The sequence below is a fragment of the Anas acuta genome, chromosome Z (assembly GCF_963932015.1).
Source record: "Anas acuta chromosome Z, bAnaAcu1.1, whole genome shotgun sequence".
NCBI classification, from domain to species: domain Eukaryota; kingdom Metazoa; phylum Chordata; class Aves; order Anseriformes; family Anatidae; genus Anas; species Anas acuta.
In genome coordinates, this window is record NC_089017.1 from 65,766,698 (window position 1) to 65,792,306 (window position 25,609).

The 25,609-nt window shown below is 38.3% G+C and overlaps 1 protein-coding gene across 2 annotated transcripts; it reads left to right on the top strand.

The window, feature by feature from the left end:
* The first annotated feature begins 577 nt into the window (after nt 1-577).
* On the top strand, nt 578-16,745 carry CAAP1 (caspase activity and apoptosis inhibitor 1). 2 transcript variants are annotated; one of them, XM_068666696.1, is made up of 6 exons: nt 578-775; nt 1,938-2,138; nt 3,658-3,742; nt 4,648-4,723; nt 11,013-11,086; nt 15,652-16,745. In XM_068666696.1, exons 1-6 carry the CDS (start codon nt 644-646, stop codon nt 15,993-15,995), a joined length of 912 nt encoding a protein of 303 aa, XP_068522797.1. In that variant the 5' UTR covers nt 578-643; the 3' UTR covers nt 15,996-16,745. The 2 variants fall into 2 exon arrangements, with proteins under 2 accessions (XP_068522797.1, XP_068522798.1); XM_068666697.1 differs by having other exon boundaries at nt 635-775; nt 1,895-2,138.
* Nucleotides 16,746-25,609: the final 8,864 nt, after the last annotated feature.

The window sequence follows — 25,609 nt, forward strand, 5'->3', positions numbered from 1 at the left end:
TGGTATACAATTGTTCTTGAAATTAGTTCTGACATATTGTGTGCTCTTTAACTGTGTTTGTACTTGTGCTATTCTAAGAAACCTATACTCATTTACCTTTTTGCTTCTGTTATTGTGGGATTACTCTGTTACTGATTACCTCTACGTGAAAATTGTCATGAATTTCCCAGACCAAAAATAATGTTTATGTTAATAAACATACTCTGGCAACTCCAATAACTGGTATATTAAGAGATGATACAAAATGCACTTAGATTTAATTTGCAGGGAAGTGATTTGGCATACCAGAAAATCCTTCACTGGGGGCTGCGGCAGTATGTATCAAGATAAATCAAGCTGCGTGAAAACGTTTGGATAGAAGGCCAGCTTCTGCTACAGAGTTTTGTGATATCTGGCAGTTTGGTAATTTTGCACAGAGAAATTGGGAACATTTGATTCCATCTCCACAGGAGTCTTCTTTGGAGAAGACTCCCTCACACGCCTCTGTGAGGGGGTGAAGGGGGGGAGGGGCAGAAGGGGGCCGGCGCCGCCATTTTGCCGGTGCCGGGGCGGTCTCGGCGGCCCGGAAGAGGCGGCCGCCCCCGGCGGGAAGCAGGCGGGGCCGCGGCCCCTCACGGCCCTGCCCGGCCCGGTGGCGGTGGCGATGGCGGGCCGAAAGTCGTCGAAGGAGAAGAAGCGGCGCCGCTCCCGTTCGTGCTGCCCCGAGGGGGCCGCGGGGCCGGGGGGCGGCGAGAGGAAGCGCCGGAGCGCTGAGTCCGCCCGCGGCGCCCCTGAGGTGCGGTGGTGGCGTGCGGGGAGGGGTTGGGAAGGATCGCTGCGGTACCTCTGCCCCGGTGGGACAGGGGAGAGGGAAGGAAGAGAAAAAAGAAAAAAAAAAAGCGGGGGAGGAGTCCTGGGCTGAGGTAAAAACGGCTGAACGGGTGAGGAGGAGAGAAGGGAAGCGGAACAGGCAGTGCAGTGACAGCGCTCGAAGGGGCGCTCCCCTCCGAGGGGCGTCCAGATCCCCAGCCAGCTCCTGAGCGAAAAGGGTGGCTCCCCCCTCATGGCACCTGTCTGCCATCCGTGCTGCTGAGCGTGGTGTTGTAGGTAATGCTCCACGGCTACCCTGGGGCTCTGCCCGGTGCTGTGCCCCCCAGCTCATTGCAGCAGGGCAGACAGGCGGCCTTGGTGCTGCACAAATGCTCCTCATCCACAGCTGAAGCACTGGCGTGTTAGCCACAAATCTGAAGCGTGGCACCGTGTGAGCTGCCGTGAGGAAAATTTTCTCCATCCTGGCCTGACCCAGTCCAAAGTGATGTGAGGCACACGCTCAGAGGTGACCCAAATCACAATCACTGTGTCCTAGCCAGTTGTGCTCAAATACGAAGGTAACTGCGTGACACACGATCGTGAGTGACTGTGTCTTCAAAATATATCTGATTTTTATGGTTCAGTCTTTTTTTCTGATATGGAAGATATATTTTCTCATGCAAAACTCCTTTTTTTTTTTTTTTTTTTTCTCCCCGGAAAACTGTGCCACGTGGAATTGTGCAAATTTCTGTCTTAGCAAGGTAGTTGCAGATTATCGACTTGGTTGTTAAATTGCTGAGGAAATCAGATAAACTGATTTATTCTGCCTTAAAGCATGCTTTGGTTTAGAAGCAGCAGCAAAATACCTTAAGATGATAATTTCCAGTTAGTATTGAAAAATACTTTTTGTCTCTTGAAAGTTTAAAAATTTTACCTAGTGTAAAAATGATTTCAGTAACCAAAAACATAACTGTTGTGATGCAGTTACCCTGTAAGCTAAAACAGTATTTGGAAGTTCAGAAATCTACTTTAAGATGTCCCTTGCAATTATGAAGGAAAAACTACTGCTATCACAGATGAGGTGTTAAGTTTCCTTCTTTTGCAGTTCACTAGAAGATGAAAATTCTACTTGCCTTCTTAATGTTTAGGAAGAAAAATGCAATGTGCCATCTGGAGAAAACGTGGAAGAAGCTGAACAACCCAGTGATGTAGAGGAAGGAGGATTAGATCTCAGTGTGTCACTCAAGCCAGTTAGTTTCTACATCGCAGACAAAAAAGAAATGCTTCAACAGTGTTTCTGTGTCGTTGGGGAGAAGAAACTACAGAAGATGCTGCCTGATATTTTAAAGGTAATAAAATACAGCTACTTGTATGCTTTTCACAAGCTTGAATGCTTGCGTAACATATCACATCTCTCAAGTCTAGTGGACTTCCCATCTTAAAAACTGCCTGTGTTTTTCTTAAACGAAGATTATGTGAAGTCTCTGAAAGTGAGACACTTAAGATTTGATACACTTATTTCATCCTACTCCATTTTCCACAGCTCAGCTGCAGCTGAATGCAGGCTGATTATTTTTGTAGTGTCTATCTGTACTGTTTATTCGTAATGTAAAAGGAGTTTCTAATTGCATGGAGTAAATTCAGTAGTGTTGTTCAGTAACAAGTTTGCTGATTTGTTAATAAAAGTCTGACTTCTATTTATGTGTTATCTAAATTTCTTTATAAGTTGTTAATGTCTGAAATGAGGCCATAATGCCCCTTCGTGATAAACAGCTTCTGGAAGCTGTTATTTCTCTGGAATTTAATAGTAGTGCCTCTAGAGTTTTCCTAACTTAGAACATACGCTTTTTGAGTATTGAGAACAGTGGGACTTGGTGAAAATAGGTGAACGGTCTATATGGGGGAAGAAGCTTCTGCTTAAATGCCGTTTGTGCAGTGTTTGTTAACTAGTAGTTTTTCAATTTCTGTCTTAAATTTTATCTAAATCTGTGAGACCGGTTACAACTAAGGTGAGACTTACTCATTTTAAACTCTTATTGAATTGCTTACAGTCTCTCCTGTTTCTCATATCTGGAGGAAGAAAAGAGGTCTAGAATGGCCAGAGGCAAAGGCATAACTGAATTGGAAAGGCAGTTGTCTAGTGGTGTAGAACCAAACCTGCAGTAGGATGGTGTATATTACAGTATGCTCAACACTTAATAATGTTGGTACATGTAAGTGTGCATAGCTTATTTATGAGTGTGAAATTATCACTGTTTCACCAAGGGCATACCCAGAAGTACAAGAGATGTGAAACTAGCTGGACTCAGTGTGCGGTATGTATCAAAAATGAGAAGTGGATCATAGATTACAACTTTCTTACAGTTTCTTGCTTAAGGCGTGCAATATGATGTATGATTCCTGTTTGTGCATTGTTGACACTTTTGTTTACTTTGTTTCATGAACTTGGGTTCAACAATTGGCTTTGATCTTTGCAGACTTAATTATGTAATTCACCTGCTCCTGAGTGATGGAGAATTAGGAGTGATCTGGGCTGCTGTTGTTTTACTGTTTCATGCTTTACACCTGCAGTCTGTTATTTCTACAGCTCAGTGTCACAACAGCAGTGAAAACTCGCAGGCAAAGCTCAAGTAACTGATACTGTATATTGCTTAATTTTGAAAACAATACCAAAACAAACAAACAAATATTTTTGGTGGTTGGCCCACCTACCTAATGTTCTTTGGTAGTTGCATCAGTGCATGTCAGAATAGAGAAAGGACTTGAAATCTGAGTTTCTCAGTAGGGCTGAAGAACTACTTAGCTTTCATAATTTTTCTGTCCTCAGAAATCTTAGTGGCTTGTGGTCTGTCTTATCTGTCTTCTTAGAACTGTTCCATGGATGAAATCAAAAGGCTTTGCTTGGAGCAGTTGGAGCTGTTATCTGAAAAAAAACTTTTGAAGATACTTGAAGGTATGAATGCAACTTTTAGGCACCACTGTACACAGAGAGAATAAGGAAAACAAAAGTAGTCTGCATTAAACTGCGCCTGTGTTTCCAGGTACTGACACGTATATGTATATATATGCTGGTCTTGATCTTTTAATCTTGGGTGAAATCATCCAGTAATTCTGAAGGTATTAGGGATACATTCAGATCATAGTAATATTAGCTTCCTTTCCCTAGTACTTAGACTAAGAACAAAGGTTTTGACTTGATGGATGGTCAAAACAAAGGCAGAAATTTAGAAGCATTGTTTGAAATCCACTTCTTTAGTTAAATTGGCATTAAGTTGCCCCCTGGTTCTCTGGAGGGGAAATCAGATGTACTGCAATACCAGTTCAACTGTATTAACAATTGCACTGAAACAATCAGTGTAGCTAAAGGATTCTTAGTGCATGCCTTTGCTCTGCTGAGACACACAATACATATACTTTGATTAAGGATATGATATTCCAGCATATCAGTATCTTACTGAATTTCCACTTGGTATTTAAGGGCCATAGAATTCATTTGTAAACAAATTGCTGTCTCCTCAATTAAGTGGAGCCATTTGAATCTTGAGTGGTAGAGAGTACCTTCTATTACTTGTCTCCTGTGCTTTATTTTTAGTGCCTATAATATTGCAGTAGCAGTATTTATCCTCTGTTTTTCCATAATATAATGTAACTGAAAAATGGCAACTGTGTGGCTAGCAGGCATCTCATGAATAATCTTTTTGATTCTGTGTAAGTCTGATTCTTAGAACATCTGTTTGAACTGGGGAGAAAACCCTTTTCTGATCTCAGTAGAGTTAATCATTAAAAAATAAGGCTAACTATGTAGCACTAATTGTACTAGATGCCTAAATTTGCATGTTTGAAATTGTGTATATCTAGGCAAGAGTGGAGCTGATTCTGATACTGACGAGGATGGAGATGGAGGAGACAAGACTGGAGGTGAATCAGTCAGTCAGTGAGTAAAAGACAACAGTTCAAAGCTTAATTTTAAAATATTGAATGATACTGGAATTTTTCATGAGAACTGATCAGCTGTAGCACTGAAAGACCTCTGCTATATCCTTAATTATATGTTTTTTTTTTTGGTAGAATGACAATGAGCTGTTACTGCTAGGAAGCGTTGCAGTTACATGGCCTAGTTATTTGATAACATCAGATGTTTCATAAGCACATCACTGAAATTTACACTGGCATTATTGCCCATCAGTTAATTTGTGGTAATTGAACATATGCACAATCCTTGCCTGCAGCCAAAAGTGAGGTAATGTGATTTAGGTTAATCCTCTTCAGTTGAACTAGAGCAGGTTGAACAAAACCCCTCCCAGTGAAATCCATGACCTTTGTAAAGAGTGTTTTGCGTTTAGCTGAGATGTATCGTGTTCTTTGCATCCTTGTTTCTGGTCCACCATTCCTGTCCCAGCTGAAGCAGTGCTGACACTTGCCTGTTCCCATCTTTCCTGCTGGGGATGTTATATTCATGTTTCGAGTTTGAAGTACAGAGGTTTCTAGCTGCTCATTCTTAGGCTGACATCTGTCAGCTTTGCAAAGGCCAACATTTTTAACTTTTTCTTAAAATACTTGTTTGTTTGTTTGTTTGTTTTTAAAAAAGACAACTTTTGTGTAGTGTATTATTAAGTCACTCCTTTAATAAAGACAGTCTTTACAGAAGTAGTTGAGGGGGAAAAGAATGTTAATAGTTATCACCCAAAATGTATCAAATTTTGGGTCTAAATGTGTCTGTAGCAAACAAAAAGCATGTAGGAAAGCCAAAAGCTTTTTCTGGTTTGGTTGCTGACCTGTCTGCAGCTGGCCTACAGATTCCGTGCATAAACTTAACAAGCCTTTTGAAACACAGTGGCCTTACAGGAGTGTTGGGCTGATTAAGGTATCAGTTAGCTGCTAATTTGGTGAGTTCATCTAGATTTATGAAACAGAAAGGGAAAGGTAGGAAAGACAATGATAGTAATCCAAATTTTGTGTGCTGGTCAGTATATTTTATTCAACAGAGACCTTATTTCTTTGGCTCAGAACAAATCATGAAATTGTCGAATGAAGTCATTTTCTTTGATCACATCTCATCATATACCAGGTTTGTGAAAACACAAATATTGTAGAAAGTGGAGTGATAGATACTAAGATGAGTGATGCTTCAGTTTTTCTCATGTGATACAGGTTTAATACCCTGTGACACTTTTTCTTCCTGGGTTCCGTTTGGAACTCATTTGTGACCGTATTTCCCCCTTTGCATTCTTGCACGGTCTGTGAATGGTGTCAGTACGCACCTTCATGTAAACTAATTTTGCCTATTGATCTTTACCCTCTGCTGGCTATTTAAAGTACAAAATAACAATATAAAATACTCTTTATATAAATGAATCCCTTTGATGATGATTGGTGCTTTGCAAGTGAACTTGTGAATTAAATTAGAAGAAAGCTGTGTTTACTAAGGAAACCATCAAAAACGTCCCAGGACTTTGGAGGAATTTTATGTTTTTTTTTTTTTTTAAGATCTAATTCAAAAGATGTTTACTATTGCCAAATGCATATAGTATTTCACATCTTAAAGAGGTATGGGAGGTTCAATGCTGCTAGATTTCTGTAAGGCAATTCTGTGAGTTCAGAGTGTTTCAGAGCTACAGTTTAGACACGTTCTTTAACCAAAAACAAAAGTCTTGAGTTTTTTTCTAAAAGTTCAGCTCTGAAAAAGCTTCAGCTGTTTCCATCATCACGTAAAATGCTCTGTTATTTTGTCACCAGCTTCTTCAGAGTTAAATGCTATGAATTCTGAAATAAGCATGCAGAAAAACAGCAGTATCAGGGCCTATGTTTGCCAAAACTGGAAAAGGCTGCTATAATAGATGAGCTAGGTCATTTGTGAGCTCTGTATGGATTGTTTAACAGTAATTTTCATATATCTGTGTTAGTCTGCAGTGGAGTACCATTAAAACAAGAGAATTGATTTATGTCAAGTTTTCCAACTGAATGGTAGACATTTAATTGAAAGGATTTAGCTAATTAATGTCCTGAAAAACCAGGTAGGCATCTTATTCATAAGCTATAACTAGGTGCTTAAACTGTGTCTTTCAAGTTCCCTTAGGTGGCTATTTAAATAACCTCTAATAGAAGGACTGAAAGTAAATTATTGGCAGTAGTAAGAAAAACATGTATTAAAAGAAGAGACATACTATTACAATTTATAGTGATATGTTCACATGTATAATGTGAACAAATGACTTTTTGCTTTGAAAATTTAATATGCATGAAAGAAAGGGATTTTAAATTTATATACTATGCCTTACTTTTAGATTAACATATCTTCTGCTCCCATCATTTGGTGACATGATTTTGTGCTGCCCTTTCTTAAATCCGTGCCTCAGTATAGATAATTTGTAAAAATATTTCCTGTAAATAAACAAAGTAAGATTAACCAACTGAGAATGAAATTGAACCATGAATTGAACTGCATCTACTTGGCCACAAGATGGTGCAGAAAGCCTACTTACGAAACGGTGACAGGTCACAAGTAATACAGTCCAATCCAGCCAATTCTGGAAAAGCAACAGCAAAATATAAAATGTGCTGTATAAGTACTTTGGGGATCCAATAATTTCTTTCTGACAGCAGGTAATCTTTATAAGAATATCTATACTATAATCAGTGATACTGTCAAGACAGCATGAAGAAACTTTACAACAATTTTTGATGTGTGAATTCCAATTCAGAATTAGTTTTTTATGTAGCTTTTGAAATGGGTATATGTAACTTCACAGCCATTTCTTTGAACCATAGAAGTCAATGAGTTTTCTGTCAAATGAGTGATTTTAATACCTGATGAAATTTGGCTTCAAAGCTCCTTGTGGTATCAAGGATGTGAAACTTGTCTTCTTTCATCCTGAAAATTCTTGTGCAAGATCAGACAGTAATTTTGCTAAAAAGACATGTTGCTGTCCAGTGCAGAGGTGACTGCTCAGTTCAAAAGGATGAAGAATGTGTGTTTGTGGGGGGAGAGGATGGGGCGTGAGGAGCCTAAGCAGCTTTTGCTGTTGGTGTTAAGCAGGTGTTATGGGGGCATCGCAACCTGATTGTGTTGGCCAGTAGCTGGTCTGTGGCCAACATGTCTCTGTAGTTGCTGTCACTAAGGTGTTCAAGTCTGCAAGGTTTGCAGCCCCACTCCAGCTGCTTGCTCTGACCTCCTTGTGTACACACAGACCTTTCCAGTAGCTGGTCCAGAACTGTGTTGTCCCCAGTAGGTGACTCCTTGACTCTTGATCTGCTGGGGAACTGTCAGATCTACTGTCCTTTGATTCAAGTACTTGCAGACCCTGGTCTCTCTGGAATTTGGCCTCTAATCTTGCAGTCTCTTTGGCACCTGACTCTCAGATATCTCATCCTACTTAATAGCTAAACTTGCCTGAGGTTTGCTGCACACTGATGCACGACACCGAACTGACCTGAGGAGGCGTGCACATTTTCCATGCTGTCTGTTTTCTGGCAGCACAGTATTGCAGGCCCCTGTCACCTGTGGTCCTCTCTGCAGCTGCTGGCTCTTAGGCACACACAGACCTCTCATTTGGAAGAATGGTTAGCTGTGGAGTTCCACAAGAAGGCAGGGCATACTGGTGACCAGGTGCAGGGCATTGCAAGACAAGTGTGCTGACCAGCAACCTGTTTATATTCATCTGACTGATTTTGTCTTATTTTCTCTCTTTTTTCCCTATGCTTGTTCTTCACCAATCTACCTAAGTCTGTCCCTTTTACCATCCTTGGTCCTTCCTCTAAACATCTTATAATGCCCTGCATATTACCACACCCTTAAACATATCCCCAAGTAAGTTTTACACAATCCTGAAATGTTCTTCCCCAGCATACCATAATGAGCCCCATGCTGCTGTGGGCAGTAACTCCCTTTAGTCTGTAAGGTGACTTCTCTAGCTGACTGCCCTTAGTCAGTTTCTCTCCTGGCAAACAGGCTGCTGCTTTCCTTTGACAGCCCTCAGAGCAACTTGGGCAGGGTGATCCCCCTGTGCTAATCAGGTTAATAACATCCTTCTCCTCCCCAGATCTTTAAAAGCACAGACAGGAGAACACAACTGAGTACGATGAGCCTCAGCTTTGGCTCAGCAGGTGACAGGAGAACAAAACCCGAAATTTCTGGGAAGGTGTGCTGTGACAGCATCATGGGCAGGTTTAACTGGTAGTCTGTGCTGACGTCTGGCCTAACCCCTCCCAATAATAGAGTGAAGGTAGGAGGGGAAATGTTACTCCCCAGGAGCTGTGACACTGCTTCAAAGCGTAGCACCATTCAAGCTTTGGTTCCCAGCTGCAGTCTGGAGCTGACACTGGGTGCTGACAGGAATGGTTGGGGCTAGATGATCTTCCAGGTCCCTTCCAACCCAAACCATTCTGTGATTTCCCCCACTCTAAACTCCACAGGCTCACAGGACTGGTAATTGTGATGGGTCTCAGTTATCTCTAACTTTATGTGTGCAAAACTTTTCCTTGCTGCCTACCCTTTGCTGCTCCACTTAATAAATGGCAATGTCATGTTGTTACACTGAGAAGTTTGAGACTCTGTTTAACATGTCTAAACTGTCACATAGAGCAAAACTAATTTATTTGTAGAATTCCTCAGCTTATTTTACATCTAGCATGTGAGGGCTGTAATCAATCTTGCAACACCTGTGGCCTTTGTGGTACAAGATTGATGACTCAAATAGAAAATAAATGAGCAACTATTTGTGAGGAGGCAAAGTTTAAATGATTTTGTGAAGGGGTTAGCGAGTATATACAACTTCATGTTCAGCATACCTATTTGAACATGTAGTTTGCATTCAGTTCTGCCTGGGAATGGAAAGTCTATCAGAAATGAAAGAATTGGGAAAATACTTCCTGAGTTGACTAAGCAGGAAAGCAAATTTTAAGGATACGTACTACTGAGATGTTTTGAGAAAAATGCATCGCAGTAAATAATCTATTAATATTTTATTAAAATAATATTGAGCAGTAAATTTATTTTGGGGGTTCATTACTTAAAGTGAAGATCACTTAAAATATTTCTTCATGTGTTGTATACCTCTTTTCTGTGGGCATGTTCTCCTTAATTATTGCACTATTCCATACACATTTATATTGCATTGGGTGCAAACATGGGAGAAACACGGTCAGTTGATTTGTAACGTCTACTACCATAGGAAAGGAAATAGCCATCAAAATAACTCCGTCTCTCAGACCAAGTCGTCAAGAAGTATAATGGTGTTCTCCCTCCCGACATGGTTGTTGGACACCTGGAAAAAAAAAAAAGCACACACCAAACATCCTTGAGAGTCTGGACAAAACAGATCTGTATTCAATTACAGAAAAGGCCTTCAGGCCATTACTGACAAACAAGTTGTTAAAATCATTACATTTAAATCTGTGATACCAGAATCTTGCTATCGTTTTTATAGTGCTGTTTAGCTCCAACGGGCAGGGTGGTTGCATGTTAACTTGTAAGAAATCAATGCCACAATGACGTTCTGGGTAGGAAATTGGCAATACTACTGTCAACGTGCTTGCTAGACATGGTAATTGAAGTTATTCTGTGCGTCTAGGTACTTCTCTGAGGGCTGTCCTTTATTTGCCCTGTATATTTCACAGTATTTTCATGATTTGTCCAAGTAGTGTGTACAAAATATGTGAAGGACATGAACATTTCACAGAAGTACCTTTTCCTTATCCCAGGTGTAAAGCAGGTGAAACCTTACAGGTCAAGGGTAGAAATCTTTAAATTGAAGAAATAAACATGGATATTGAATACAACTTAAAGGTTAAGTTGCATTTCCTTTTAAAAAGCAGCCCATAGTGAAAACATGAGATTGTGATGTAGAAAAGGTGGGTGGTGGTAGGGTGACAATAACTTCATGAAAATAGCTTCTTAATTTCAAAAGGAAAGAGTATTTGAGTGCAGCTGAAACAGTAGTTTTTCAAAATATTTAACTCTGTGACCATTTATTCTGAGCTTTAGAGACAAGCTTCTAGGGAGAGCCTATCAGTGAAGATTGGTATTCTAAGGGGTGTATTGAAAGAATTACTTCATTCTTGCAGGTTACTAGGGAAAGCAAAGAAAAGTTCGTTCTCAAATGCTTAGAGATAGCACATTCCTATTGCCCTACCACCACATAATTTCTTTTTAGTTAATGTTTCTTTGAAAAATCCTCTTAAGTTGTAAAAGACGTAGATTAAGATGTGGTGTCATTTGTTTCCAGGCAGGACAACAGTATAGACTCTACTTCTTCCTTAAGAGACGACAACAAACTGGAAGGTCAGGAATCGAAACAAGGTATGTAGTGGAGAAAGATGAAACTTTTCTCTCTTAATCATAGAAACATGGTTTGAATGGTTTGGGTTGGAAAGGACCTTAAAGATCATTCAATTTTGACCCCCTTGCCACGAGCAAGGACACTTCCCACTAGAATGATGTTGGACAGTGACTAGTTCAAGATAACTACTAACTCATGAGCTCTACCTGCAATCACAGAGATGCATCCTCAGAGAAATCACTTGATTCAGTTTCAACCTCTCCCTTGGGCCCAATTCCATGAAAGTAGAAAGGAACACTGAAGAAGACATGGTAGAAAATTTGGCTTCTCAGCACTTTAAGTCTGGAGGTTTCTGTGGGTAGAAGCAAACAATAGCTCTTCAGAGTTTGGTAATTTAGCTTCCAGAACATGACTGAATGATCTTGCAAGGTTCATTTGGCTTTTCTCTTCTAGTTTATCAGCTGAAGAGGAACTTCAGTTCTTTCAGTATCTTGATCTGTAGGTGATTGCTAGTACTGCCATTGCTGTTTGCTGAATGCTCTGAGATTCAGTTTTACTTTGTGTTGAAATGATCTTAAGAGTACTCTGTTTTGACATTCATGGAAATCCACTATAATAACTGTTTGCCAAAGAACTGCTTGTAATTTAATCATTGTATTCAGTCTGGATACGTGATAGGTTGTTTTGATTGTGCAGAGCTGAGGTCTCTAGGAATGGTGCTTAACACCCACTACTCCTGATGACTGGTGCATTTTGTAGTGTAAAAGCAGAGTAGAAGTACTCAACTCTTTGGATCTGTAAGAGGGAAAGTTTTGTCTTGTGTGGTTTTTCTTTTTAAATGCAAAGTGCAGTGGGTGAGACATTCAGGTACTACAATATTGGAAGAATAGAAAATATAAAAGTAGGCAAGTTAGTGGTACTCATTTGAGTAACTGTTGTGTAAGGAAACTGTTTCTTTAACCAGCAGCAGTATTTGTTTTATTCCAATCATTAAAACAACACCATATAAAGACTGCCAGTATTATTTTGTAGATGAAGCACCAAATTGTAGGCGTTTCTGTCTCAGTCTATTTTAATTTGGACTATATCTATTTAGTAACATCAGAAATAGCTTTTCCAATCAGAGAATGTTGCAAATTATTATAAGCTATATTTCTCTTCTGTGAAGATCTAGCATTATGTGGTTCCTGCAACTCCTATTTTACAATTCAGAATGCTCTCTTTAAAGATATCTCCCCTGTAAGAACTGTGTGAAGGGTGTTTTTTTAAGAGTTAATTAGTGAGGGGAATTAAACGGAGAAGGGAATTATAATAACGTAATAACTTTTAGGAGCAGATTGCTGTGACTTGTGAGAAATGCTGTAAGTGTTGCCTGGTGTACTATATAGAGCAGCCTTAGACCTGACAGATTTCTGCAGATCTCTTCCACTTTTGTATTATCAAAGGGAATTAATGACTGTTCCCGGTGATTCTTTCACTGTTGTTTTTTATGACTTTATCAACCAGAGTATCATGATGGCTTAGGGCTATAACAGTGGCTTCACTGAAGGTGCTACCTTTAAAGAGTTTATGAGAATATCAATATAAATGATAAAATGTAAGTCGAATCCTTCTTCTGCAGCTTATGATGCTGTGGGAAAAAACAGATTGAGGGGTTAAACAAAAGGGGTTAAAAAAAAAAAAAGAACAAAGCATGTTAGAGTGAATTTCACAAATGTAGCTGAAGGAAAAAGTAAGTTATCAAAATGAAAAAGGTAATGAGAAATGCCAAGCAAGAGCTTTATTACTGGGTAAAATTAAAAGTGAAAAAGAAGGGAAATGAAGCCCACCAGCTAATTAAACAACATTTGTAGGCAAATAGACATGTATGAATACTGTATATTATGCAGTTTTGGCAGGCCTGAATTCTGAATGGAACCCAAGGCTGCTTTAAATGACTTGTTTGTTTAATATCTTACCAGTACCACACAGAGTTTTGTGATGGGTTGACCCCAGCTATCAGCTAAACACCACAGAGCAGCTCAATTACTCCTCCCCCAGTGGCACAGGGGAGAGAATTGGAAGAGCAAAAGCAAGAAAAACTCTTGGGTCAAGATAAAGACATTGTAATATGTAAAGGAAAGCTGCATGCACAAGGAATGCAAAATGAGGAATTTATTCACTACTTCCCATTGACAGACAAATTTTTAGCCATGTCCTAGAAAGCAGAGCCTCAGCATACATAACAGCTACGGAACACAAATGCTATAACCGTGCAGATCACCCCTTCCTCTTTCTTTTCTCTAACTTTTATTGCTGAGCATGATGTCATATAATATGGGGTATCCCTTTGGTCAGTTTGGGTCAGCTGCCTTGGCTCTATTTATCTCCCAACCTCCTGCGTATTCTTAACCTACTTGTTATGGGGTCAGAGTGAGAAGCAGAGAAAGCCTCAAGGCTTGGCAAGCACTTTCAGCAGTAGTCAAGACAATGGTGTGTTATCAACACACTTTTGATATCAAATTCAAAACATAGCATTGTAGGGGCATCTGTGAAGAAAATGGACACCTGTCCAGCCAGGCCTGGTACAAAGTCAGTTTACCTTTGGCAGTGAGTTAGGTAATATGAACATATTCAGGAGGTAACTTTCACGTGTTGAGTTGGGACCCATTGATGTGCCTGGTTTTTGATCCATGGAAATGCTGTCCAGTTGAGCAGCATGTTAGGTAAATACTGACTGATGCAAGACAGAAGTACATGTATTTCCATTTCCTTATCCTGTTGATTCTCATTACTTCTGATCTTTCACGTGTTTTGTATCTTGCAGGGCAGAGTTGAGAAGATAGTGTACAAAGTTGATTTTTTAGTATAAGAAATGGGTCAGACTGCATCTGAAATTGAAATACTAACCTTGAAGCTACTGTTACAGTAGAAACATGGCAAAAACACTTAAGATTGAAGAAGGCTCTGGTATGCACATCTCATATGAGTATTTTTTACACACCGCTGTGAGGATTTTATATAGCTTTGGAATCATTTGTGCTTTAGGCTTGTGAATTGTAATTTATTTTACAGAAATTGAAGACCAAAAATTCTATGTAAACTTTATTTATGTGGCTAATCCTGCATTTTCCTGAGCTGGATACTTTCTTAACAGTTTTGATGAGGATGTTGGAGATGCTGCATACATTAGCTGTGTATTTCCCACATCTGATGTATTCTGAAGCATGGTGGGCAGTTTTTGCAGTTGTGTACTGTAAACAGTGTTATGAAGTGCTGGAGGGTCATGGCTGATGATGCTGCAACACCCTGAATCAGGAGTGAATTCTCCGGCAGGGTAATGTGCAGTATTCCAGAACAGGGACTTAAATGTTATCCTAAGTCATAGTTAATCCCCATACTTGAGCAGGGTCAGCAAGAGCAGGCTGCTAAGGATCCTACACAGCTGCGTCTTGAGTGTCTCCAAGGATGGAGACTCCACTGCCTTTCTGGACAATCTGTGCCAGTGTTTGACAACCTTCACAGTGTGTTTAAAAGAAAAAAGAAAAAAAAAAACAACAAACAAACATGGTTGCAGTACTGTCTTGATGTTTATTAAATATTTTTTCTATATAGAGGATTATTATCGCTTACAGTAGCTTACACAGGAATGCAAACTTTCTTCAAATATTTATGATACGAAATTATGCTTATTTCAAAAATACAGGTCTTTAACTGTAAGCCTTCAATATTAATTAACAAGGAACGCAGCTGTACTTCTGGACAGTGGTGCAATTACCAAGCCTTTAAAGGCAGTAACTTTATCATCATTTGGTTATAAATTCTTTATTTGAAGCAATGAATGGTAAGTGTCGAAAGATACAAAGGTTGGCCATGCACTAATAATTTTTGAGGCCAAGGTGTCACAAGCAGTAGTCCCTCTATAGCCAAATTGTAAGATCAGTTACTTGAGCTCTGACAGAGTTTGGCTTTTATCTTACAGCACTGCCTCATGTAATTGCTCTTCTTAGTAAACTCCCAACTTTTTGCCAGTGTTAAAAGCCAATACTGTAACTTTCCATTTTTACTGACGTGAGTTAAATATGTCTGAAATAGTTGTATGATATATTCTGAGTAGTTACATTGTAATAGGATTTTCTATTAGTCTTCAGTATTCTGCTTGACATAGTGTCTCATTTCTTTTAAAATAAGTAAAATAGTTTTAAAGTGTTTTTAAAATTGCATTTTGAAAACTAAGCTTACTTTAAAGATAACAATAACCAATTCTGCGCTGCAGAAACTTCCTTGTGATATAAAACCTTATGGCTTTTTAATTGGGGAAAATAGATCATGTAACTCCATATGATGGAATAAATTTTCCTGGTACTACAGCTTTGCAATACTGTATGTTCTTCTAAATTGGCATAAAAATGCATTAACACTTGTCTAAATTAGATCAGCCTTAAAAGATGGAGAAGAAAAAGAGGAGGAATTAGTTGTCTCAAATTCACAGATCTTTTTGCCACCCTTAATCTACAGAGAAGTGCTTTAAGCAGAAGTGATTTTGTAAGTTGAAAGAAAAATTGTTCTGTTAGGTCATTATATGATTGTTACATTTGTGTTACAGGCAAAGGAGAAGATAGCGATGTCCTCAGCATAAATGCAGATGCATATGATAGTGATATAGAAGGTCCGTGCAATGAAGACGACAGCTCAGATGTACAAGAAAACACCAGCAGAAGTGGAGCCGGTCAGATAGATGACCTTCAGAAGGACATTGAGAAAAGTGTGAATGAGATACTGGGGCTGGCAGAATCTAGCCCAAAGGAGTCCAAAACGGAAAGCGTAGCTGTTCCTCCCTCGGAAGATGTTCAGCCATCAGCACAGCAGCTGGAGCTCCTGGAGCTCGAGATGAGGGCCAGAGCTATTAAGGCTCTGATGAAAGCTGGTGATGTAAAAAAACAACCCTGAGGTTGTTCAGATTAAAGCTTCAGTATGTTTTGAAGAACATTGTATCTTTTCTCTTCAGTGCTAAGGTATATTTGGGTTGGGTATGACATTCCTCATTCAGACTCTTACCGTGTATCCCAACCTGTGGCTTAAGGCATTGATCGTAGTTTTCATTGCCTTTGGTGTGCTGCTTCCATCGCTGGCACAGATGGGCTGGTTTGATGCTGCACTGAGCAGTGTCTTTGCTGTGTTATCTCCTCGAGGAGGTACAATGTACAGAGCTATGCTGTGAACCTGGTGCCTTCAGGACAGGTTAGAAAAATCAAGCTCGTTATGACCCCATGGTTAGAAATTCACCAGTTATTTTATTTATTAGCAACTTCTGAACTACTTGAGAAACTTGATTTATATACGCTTCTTTTAAAATGCCATTTTGAAGAGTTTTTTGTGGTGTGACAGCCTTCAGCATTCTGCAAGGTGCTCTCAGATGCTTATTTCTCCTTGAGGCCCAGCTCACAGTAATGTAAATGTTCTAGTTAAGTTGAACGATGATTCATTTTGAGAAAGTTAAAAGCATGGTTAATTTTGAAAAAGCTAATTTGTTTTTTTTATTATTATTAAATAAACAGTTAAACATATTTTCTGAGAAAGTGCCTGAAAGTGACAAATACCAGTGTTTTTATACTGCTGGTTGTCTAATTGTTACTCTCCTCCACTGTTTGTCTTCTGTGTCACAACTGAAATAAAGAAAATGGAGTTTTTTCTTGGTTATGAAGCTTTTTTTTTTTTTGTTGAATATTTGGTATAATATTTAGTACAATGTGGTAGATTGGATTATTTAGAAGTCCCTACATGTTCAGTATTTAACTGTTTTTCATTTCATGTCCCCTGTAAATAGTATTATCTACATAATTGCAGAGTAAATGCTTGTTAGAAAAGGCACTTATGTATAATTTTATATACAGTTTCAAAATCATAATTCTACATTTTTTCATTTTGAAGGTATTTATTTTTAAATAATTTGTATTATAGAATGAAAACTTTTCCTTCTATCATTTCCTGAAATAATTACAAAAATTCTGGTTCTGTTGAGTAGTGCTATTTTCTTACTTGGCTGCTCATAAAATTCTTATTTAAATGTGTGTGTTTACATATAAATCATTTTTATTACAGTATGAGGTTTGTGATTGTGGTCCTTGGTAAGTAAAATGATGTTGTAATACGTGATTTTCCTTTGATTGTAACTTGGAAAGCAAAGTAGATAATTTGTAATAGTGCCATAGATATTTAAGAGTAATTTGTGGAGATTATTATTACAGCAGAGGTTGTCATAATGAGTACATTCTTAACTAACCCTCAAGGTTTATAATTCTTTTCCTTTTCTCCCTCCCCCCTTTCACTTTTGCCTTTTCCCCTTTCCTTTCCCCCTTTTCCACTTTTTTCTCAGTTTTGTTGATGGTCAAGTACACTGTCTTTAGTAGCAAGTTTCTTACAGATCTCTTAAAGTACAATTGATTTTTTCTAGCATCAACAGTATAAAGAGTAAAATGGTAGTAACATAATGCAGCATAAATTTGGTTATGAACTAAACCTCTCATTAAATACAGCTGAGAGAAGTATGGTTGCATTCAGTAAACGATGGCAGTAACCTGAGTAAATTATACCTGACTGTAATCACTTATCCACAGCAACATTTTTCTATTATTTTTTAGAAATCAGAAGACACAAATTAGAAAAAATAAATAAATAAATATGTATACATCCAGTTCAACAGATAACTGCCTCGGAATACGTGTTGTCTTCAGTAGATGTCATCTAGCTGTTTGGGAAACCTGTGATTTATTTGAGGAGAGAAACTAAAGCAGATAATGGGAGAAAGATAGTTGGGAAGACTGTGTGCTGTCTTCTTTGACTGTAAAGACACAGGCTTATAGAACTGCCACATAGACTGTGGCAAGAAGTTTTACTGCTGCTGTATATAGATAACCCCTGTCCTTAAGGCACTGAATTCCTCCCTTTGCCTCCTGTGGAAACTGAGAAATCTCACCTGCAAGGACATTCGCATCCTAGTCGCCCTATACAACCCTATACATGTCAATCAGTAGCAAAACTTGATACTTATTTTTAGCCTCTCTTCTTTCATTTCAAGGTTCATTTGCCAGTTCTGCAATCTGCCATTGTATTGATGAGGCTTATAAAATCCCAAGCTATATGAATAAACAAAAATTAATTTTTAATATTGAAGAAAAATGGACAATACAGTTGATTGACAGAACAAATGCTTATAGACTTGTATCTTTCCTTCCTTTTCTACTGGAACTCTTTAACACCTATGGTTTCATCAGTAATTTACCCTTTCACCTGCAGAGTTGATTCCTTGCTGACTGCATACTCCTGTGGCTCCAATGTACTTCTGGCAATCACTGAACAGCTAAAGCTTACTTCATGCAGAATTCTTTTGAAGGTGAAATGTAGATCAACTTTAAGTTGAACTCAGTTTCACACATCACCAGAAGGGCTGAGGCAGTCAAATGTATGGCTTTCATACAGTGATGCTGCAGAATGATCCATTTGCGGTTGTTTGGAAGCGAGGAAGTACTGCTGTAATTTTAAGTAATGATAAATTAGAACACAGGTTTCCTGGCTAGTTGTTGGAGGTGACTGTTTCTGAATTGAGCTTCATTTTCTTGCCTTTTTTTTTCAGGGTATCTTTTAAAAGATCCCTTTGTAGTGTGTTGAACTGTCAAAGGTTGTTATTTCAACATGTGATCTCTATCAAGAAATTGCATATGCTAAATTTTTTAATATGTAGTGTGATAAAGATGAAACAGGTTTGCCATGCACATGATGGAGGTATGTAATTACAGCTCAGTTAAATTTGAAATTAAAAGAGAAGGATTCCAAGAAAATTAAATTAAGCTGTTTACAAATTGTGTGTGTGTGTGTGTATATATTCAGACAGACTTCATGTGATTGATTGCACAAGTGCTAATTAATTTTTAGGATATTGTACTATTGTTGCTTAGATTAAAAACAGATCAACTAAATTATATGGGTTTCTGCACTAATTATGTACACAGCAAACATCAGTGCACAATTAAAAAAAACAACGGTATATTTAAAACACATCTTACACTGCTGTTTTGTTTGCTTCTAAATATCTGATTCTTTTTCCTTTGAAAGTAAATCTACTTCACTTGGAGGAAGAGACAATTTGTATGTAAAATGTAGTCATTAGTTATTAATGAAATATTAATTTTACTGGATTTTGATCAATCAATTGGCCAAATATATACCGGATATTGGTCAGCATAAGCAGAAAAATCCTTTATATTATATTATATTCTGGCCTCAAATATAAATATATTCTAATTATTTTTGGCTGTCCTAATAGACGAAGCACTGTGTGTTTTGGAGGAGGAGGGCTGATTGTATAAGGTAAATAAAAACACATGACTCCCAAGAAAACCGAAAGTATCTATTATTCCTGTTAACAGGTTTTGATGTTACTTTTGTGGTGATGTCACTGAGAAAAATAATTAGACTTGAAGATGCCACTTTTGAGAGACAAATCATAGGCATTTCTTGAGGAAAAAAAATTAGCACTGTTTTTAACTCTTTTCATGACAGTATTTGCTCCCTCAGAAAAATATTTTGCCTGTTACTTGGAGCCGTGCATTATAGATATTTTTAAAATTATATGCCATAAAATATTTTCTTTGCTGTTTAAAATGGTTATAATTATTAATGATGGTGAATGAAAGCTTTGATCGCTGAGTTCAAATTGCTTCTAAGCAGATAAAAGGGTAGCACATCAGATATCAAATCATCCGTGTGGATGATTTAAGATATTTCTGTTCTAACTTGGTGCTGTTGAAATGTCATATTAAACATGAATAGTACATAACTGCACTATGAATCTCACCGAGCTGGGTAGCTGGAAAACACTCCTCTGCATCAGTGTCTATGTTTGTGGGAGGACGTTTTTAGAAAAAGCAGTCACCACTTAAGAACCCTCTAACGTGACAACACATCTCTGCCTGCTGAATCCTTGCACATTCCAATCTACAAAGATCCATATGTCTTTGCTTGGTTATTGCTATTCGTTTTTAATGTTAGTCAACAAAACTGGTTGTCTTAACTAAATTACTTCGTTTTCATCTATGGATACAGCAAATCAAGGGTTTTCTGTAGAGCACTAAATGAAGAAAGGCTTTGTGCATGTGAATAAGTAATAAGTTATATGGCATTTTACGTGCCCATCTTAAATTTATAAGCAGTGATTTAGCTTTATGGGATCATTGAAGTAGGTAGACATGCCCTTTTCACAGAAGGTAGTTAAAGAGGAATTGTGAAATAGATTCTTTAATAAGGAAGGGAGATGAGGTGGTTAATTCATGCAGTGACATAAAGAACAACGCAACCTTGGGAACAAAAGCACCAGATTAAAAGCTGATTATGAAGTCCTGCAATTTATTCTCAGTAATACAAAGCTTTATGTTTATTGCTAAGTCAATCTGCAATCTGTGGAGAGAAAAAAAAGCATACCTTCTGTAGAACAAAATTTAAAAGTTAAAATGCTGCAGTTTTTTTTTTGTTGTTGTTGTCTCATGTTTTATGGTCCTTTCTTGTCATTAATATTAAAATATGCAAACAGGATAGATAAAAGATTAAGAAAAATCTGAAGCTTGTAAAATGTTTTAGCCATATACCAGTTAATCACACTGACTCTAGTTAGAGAGGGAAAGACTCAAAACCATAGCTGTAAGTACTGCGCTATTGTTAAATTGTGGAGCACAAGTAATCTCTGTTAAAAAATGTGTGCTCATACAGTACACCATTGCTTTCTTAAACGTGTGGGAAAAAAATGTCATTTTTCATGAGATCTGTCTTCATTGTCAGGTTCAAAGATGAATTTTTTTCTTTTGTCTCTCATGGTTTTGAAAGTTGCACTTGAATTGTAACAGTGAAGTGTTGAATCTGTGATCTTCCCACCTTCCATTTTCTCACTCCACTCCACCTAATTTTATTTACAAAATTCCACCTTTATTTCCCTGGAATACTGTGTGCAGTTCTGCATGTCTGCTTTGGAAACATCTACTGGCAGTGGAACAACTGCAGACTTCAAAGGTCATCAAAGGAACAGAGGATGAGAGACATTAACAGAGAAGTTAGTTTAGTCAAAAAATATTAAAGCTTTGAGAGAATATATTTTCTTCCTATAAGACAGGCAGAAATAGAATATTGGGAAAGACAGTGAATATTGGTGAAGAATGAATGCTTATGAGGTGGGTAGGAAGGCATTTCAGTTGCTTCTCTGTGGCTGTCTCCTTGTGTCTACTCACTTCCACACCACTACATGACACTAGTGTTGGCATGGGTACACGGAAAGCTGCTCGAACCAGGATATCCTGTGGTTTTTGCTCCTCCCCACCTGGATCAGCATGCTAATACAATTTGCTATGTTGACACTTGGGAACGAGTGGCTTGAAAGTGGAAGGAGAGTAGGGGCTGCATAATGGGCCCTGCTGCTGGAAAGCTTTTATTAAATACAGATTTGGGATTTGGGGGTTAACAGTGCTGTACTTAGGTGAAAATACAACTGCTGAAAATGGTGCTGATTGAATGACAGAAATGTGATAGCCAGCCCAGCATCTTCCACTTGAAATCTGAGGCATCAGAATTAAAATCTGCAATTAAATTCTGTCTTGTGGAGGTGATACAGATCTTCACCCAAAAAATGGTAATTAAACTGCTCCAAAATAAAACTACTTTAGTTATTAAATTTCCCATCTATGTGCTACTGATAATTGATATGTTTTTTAAGTAGAGGCATTGTAATTGGTACCATATGTAGTCTGCACAAAGCTAGTATCTCATAATGGTATGGAAGTAAAACTTTTTAATCGTGTCCACGCTAGGGGGCTGTATTGCTTTAACAATGTCAGTTTCAGAGAGCGATATACCAAGAGCACAACCAGAGTTGTATAAACAACTTCTAAGCACATTTTTTCCCTGCATAAAAAGGGATGGGAACAGAATAGTAAAGGGGAATGACTTGCAATTTAGACAAATATAAGGTAGGAGCAAGGACATTTTGTAACGTGTATATTTAGATGAGATGTTGAAATTTAAGGATGAAGAGGTGTACTTGTCCTGACTTGAGACGAGTGAATCCTGGTTACTTCAGACCTAAAGTGGCACTTGAGAGTAAGGACAAACAACGCAGTTTGGTGGAAGTGGGAACAGGTAGGTTGCTCTTTGTCAACATTTAGTGACATTAGCATTTTCTCTTCCGTAAAGCGGAATTTCTACATACTGCATGTCCCACTGTTTCTGCACCAGTTTCTGCATCACTGCAGTGTAGTGAGATTACTCTCTTACAAATACAGGCACTCCTTAAACTATATTTTTAGGAAGCTGCCTGCTTTATTGCCCAACCACAATTAAGACTGGTTGTTTGATTAAATATCTTCTCCAATTTATTTGCCAGACCTCATCAGGATGTTGGTGTACACAGATACTGAAACTAGAGAGGATGTAGTATTGGAAAATGAACAGAATGGGCCACTCGGCATTATAAAGACAGGTAATACCTTTCCCACCTTTAGCCCATTTAAAATGAGGTATTTAGGCCATTTAGAAAAAGGTATTTAGGCCATTCAAATTAGTCTTGCTAAATATTGGCGTCTGGTAACACAATACAAGAGCTTAATCAGTTGTTTCATTAACTAACCTAATCTGCACGTGCCTTTCAGGAATGCAGTGGTTGTATCTGCTTTGCAGGAGAAGTTTAGTAAGCATTGCAGCAATTCTGTGTTTTCAATGTTTAAGGGTATGCCTTTATATATGTATTGGCATGATGTTCATTTTGCAAAATAAACTTTTACAGAAGTTGGTAGATAATGGACTTAATCTCCATTTGGTGAACCTTGGTCCTGTAGCAAAAATAGTGAAGCTGTGCATGTGTCCATTTCTGTCCACAGGCTCAGATCATTCTAGTGTGGTGAAACCTGTTCTTTTAATCCTTGCCGTGTTGGGATGCTTAATAAAAACACTGGCTGCACATGTACTAAGAAATGAAATTTGCTAAGATTTTTGTTATTTCATGACAGTATAGCATGTCAAAAATGATAATGGTTGAAATGCTTTTTAGTGGACCTATGTGAAAATATGTGACTTCATTGCCATATGCCTAAACTAATACTGAAAGTCATATCAGGAAGGCAAGCTATAAAAAACAGAGGAGGAGAACAGCTATTGGGCCACTAGTTATAGAATCACAGAATGGTTTGGGTTGGAGGGGACTTTTAAAGATCATCTAATTCTAACCCTCTGCCATGGGCAGGGACACCTCCCAATAGACCAGGTTGCTCAAAGACTCGTCCATCCTGGCATTAAAGAATTCCAGGGATGGGGCATCCACAGCTTCTCTGGGCAACCTGTTTCAGTGCTTTATGACCCTCAGAGTAAAGAATTTATTCCTAATGTCTAATCCAAACCTGCCCTTTTGTAGTTTAAAACCATTACTCCTTGTCCTATCACTACATTCCCTGACAAAGAGTCCCTTCCTTCCCATCTTTCTTGCAGGCCCCCTTTTAGGGACTGGAAGACCACACTGAGGTCTCCTCAGAATCTGCTCTTCTCTTCTTTAGTCTAAACAACCCCAACTCCCTCAGCCTGTCTTCGTAGGAGAGGTGCTCAGCCCCTTGATCCATTCTTGTGGCCCTTCTCTGAACTCATTCTAAAACATACATGTCTTGTGCTGGGGGTCCCAGAGCTGAATGCAGCACTCTCATGAGAGCAGAGCAGTCAGGGGGAATCACCTCCCTCGACCTGCTGGCCATACTGCTTCTGATGCAGCCCCGGATACTGTTGGCTTTTAGATAAGTCTGAAACAGCTGGCATTCTGGGCTGAATATATATACATACATACATATATATGTATATATATTTAACTTATTAATTACTATATATTATACATGTATATGCCCACATATACAAATTAGGAGTTTTCATTCCTTATTCCTTTATATGCAAAAGATAGAAAATGATTACTGTTTGCAGCTACCTTTATTTTTATTGACAAAATGTTGTAATCAACACTTTGTCTCACTACTTCATTTCATTTTTTATGTATATCTCAGTAGGGAACTCTAAACTGTATTTTTACAACGTCCTCTCTCTGCTAACTTTTATCTTTAGCTACTGAAAAAGATTAATAATCCCCATACTTTAGCTGCAGAAGTTTAATAAACAAAGCTTAATTAAAACAAGAGAAGCACAATAAACCCAAAGGGTTCTGCTTTAGCACTAAAGATTCATGTCATTTTTCTTGTTTGTTGTGTGTTTTTAAAAATTGGGGTGGGGGAAGGACTGGAAGAGAACTTCAGGTTTTTATATTTAATTGAACTAACAGCATGTGCTGACAAGTAATAAATAACAGTGACACAGAGTGACTAAATAAATTGGTTTCCTCAAGCAATGATTCATTCGCTGTCTTTCATTGCCATCAGGTTAAGAGACAGCTTCTTTTTGTCAGCCTACAGGAGAAATGCTTGATAGTGTAATAACCTTCTTTCTACTCCAGCCAGAGCAACCTTTTAAACGCATGGAATTAATATAAATAAAAATGTAGCAATTAAAACTTGAGCTTCCTCTTGGCTTACCAAAATAAATAAATAAATAAATAAAAAATCCCTGCAGAGTCAGTTATCAAAAATGCATCTCACCATGATTCAGTGTGCTTTATAGGAAGAAAACACTGCTGATAGGCAAGGTTCTTTTACTTTTTTAGAAAAAAAGATTGTTAACACTGAATCATGATTTTAGTAGGCTTCTACTTAGCACTCATCATTCAAGAACAGGATGAATACAGACCAAGTTCTCACTAAAATTCTTTTCTGTCAAACTTATAACCACTTATGAATTAAATTTGTCAGTCCTTTGAGTGCACCATTTAGAATGTTTTCGTAATAGCTTAATATATCTTGTACTTTACTAACTTTAAATGGGGGTCATTGCCACAGAGACTGGCAAGCAAGAAACTGAACAGGAAAACTAAAACTCAGCTTTTCTGAACTTTCCATCACACAGTCCAATAGCAGAATAATAGACCAGCTTTGAATGGATAGAGCCAGAGTGAAATTTATATAGGGCTTCTGTAACTTGCACATGTTATTCAGACTGAAGAATTTATTGCAGTCACTGTGCTGATATTCTGCCCATTTCTTTAAGTGGATTCATTTCAGGATTTTGGGTCTGAAGAGCCTATCTGGTCAAAAGACTTTTTCATCAAAGATAATTGGAGCAGCTGTGGTAGTACATTTGCAGAGGAAATGGCGGTGTCTCACAAGTTGCCCTTGTCCAGAGCCTTGTTGCATAAGGTTTTGCTTACCCCGACCATTTCCAAAGCTAGGAACTGACCTCTCCCATGGCTGCCCCTGCAGCTCAGCCTCATACCCATTAGAAATCCAAATGGCTCTTAGGAAACAAGACCCATTAACGAAAAGGAGGGAACTTAAATGTACTAGCCTTTTAAGATACAACCAATCTTGCCAGTTGGATGAATAAATGTTATGAAAGACATTTTAAATGCCCAGAAGGCATCCTCGGAGTTTTTTGCACCAGACACC

Coding starts and splice junctions, on each gene's coding strand:
- CAAP1 (XM_068666696.1), top strand. CDS start 644: ATGGCGGGCCGAAAGTCGTCGAAGGAGAAGAAGCGGCGCCGCTCCCGT. Junction 4,724..11,012: donor GGAGGTGAATCAGTCAGTCA/GTGAGTAAAAGA, acceptor ATTTGTTTCCAG/GCAGGACAACAGTATAGACT. Junction 11,087..15,651: donor AGGTCAGGAATCGAAACAAG/GTATGTAGTGGA, acceptor TTTGTGTTACAG/GCAAAGGAGAAGATAGCGAT.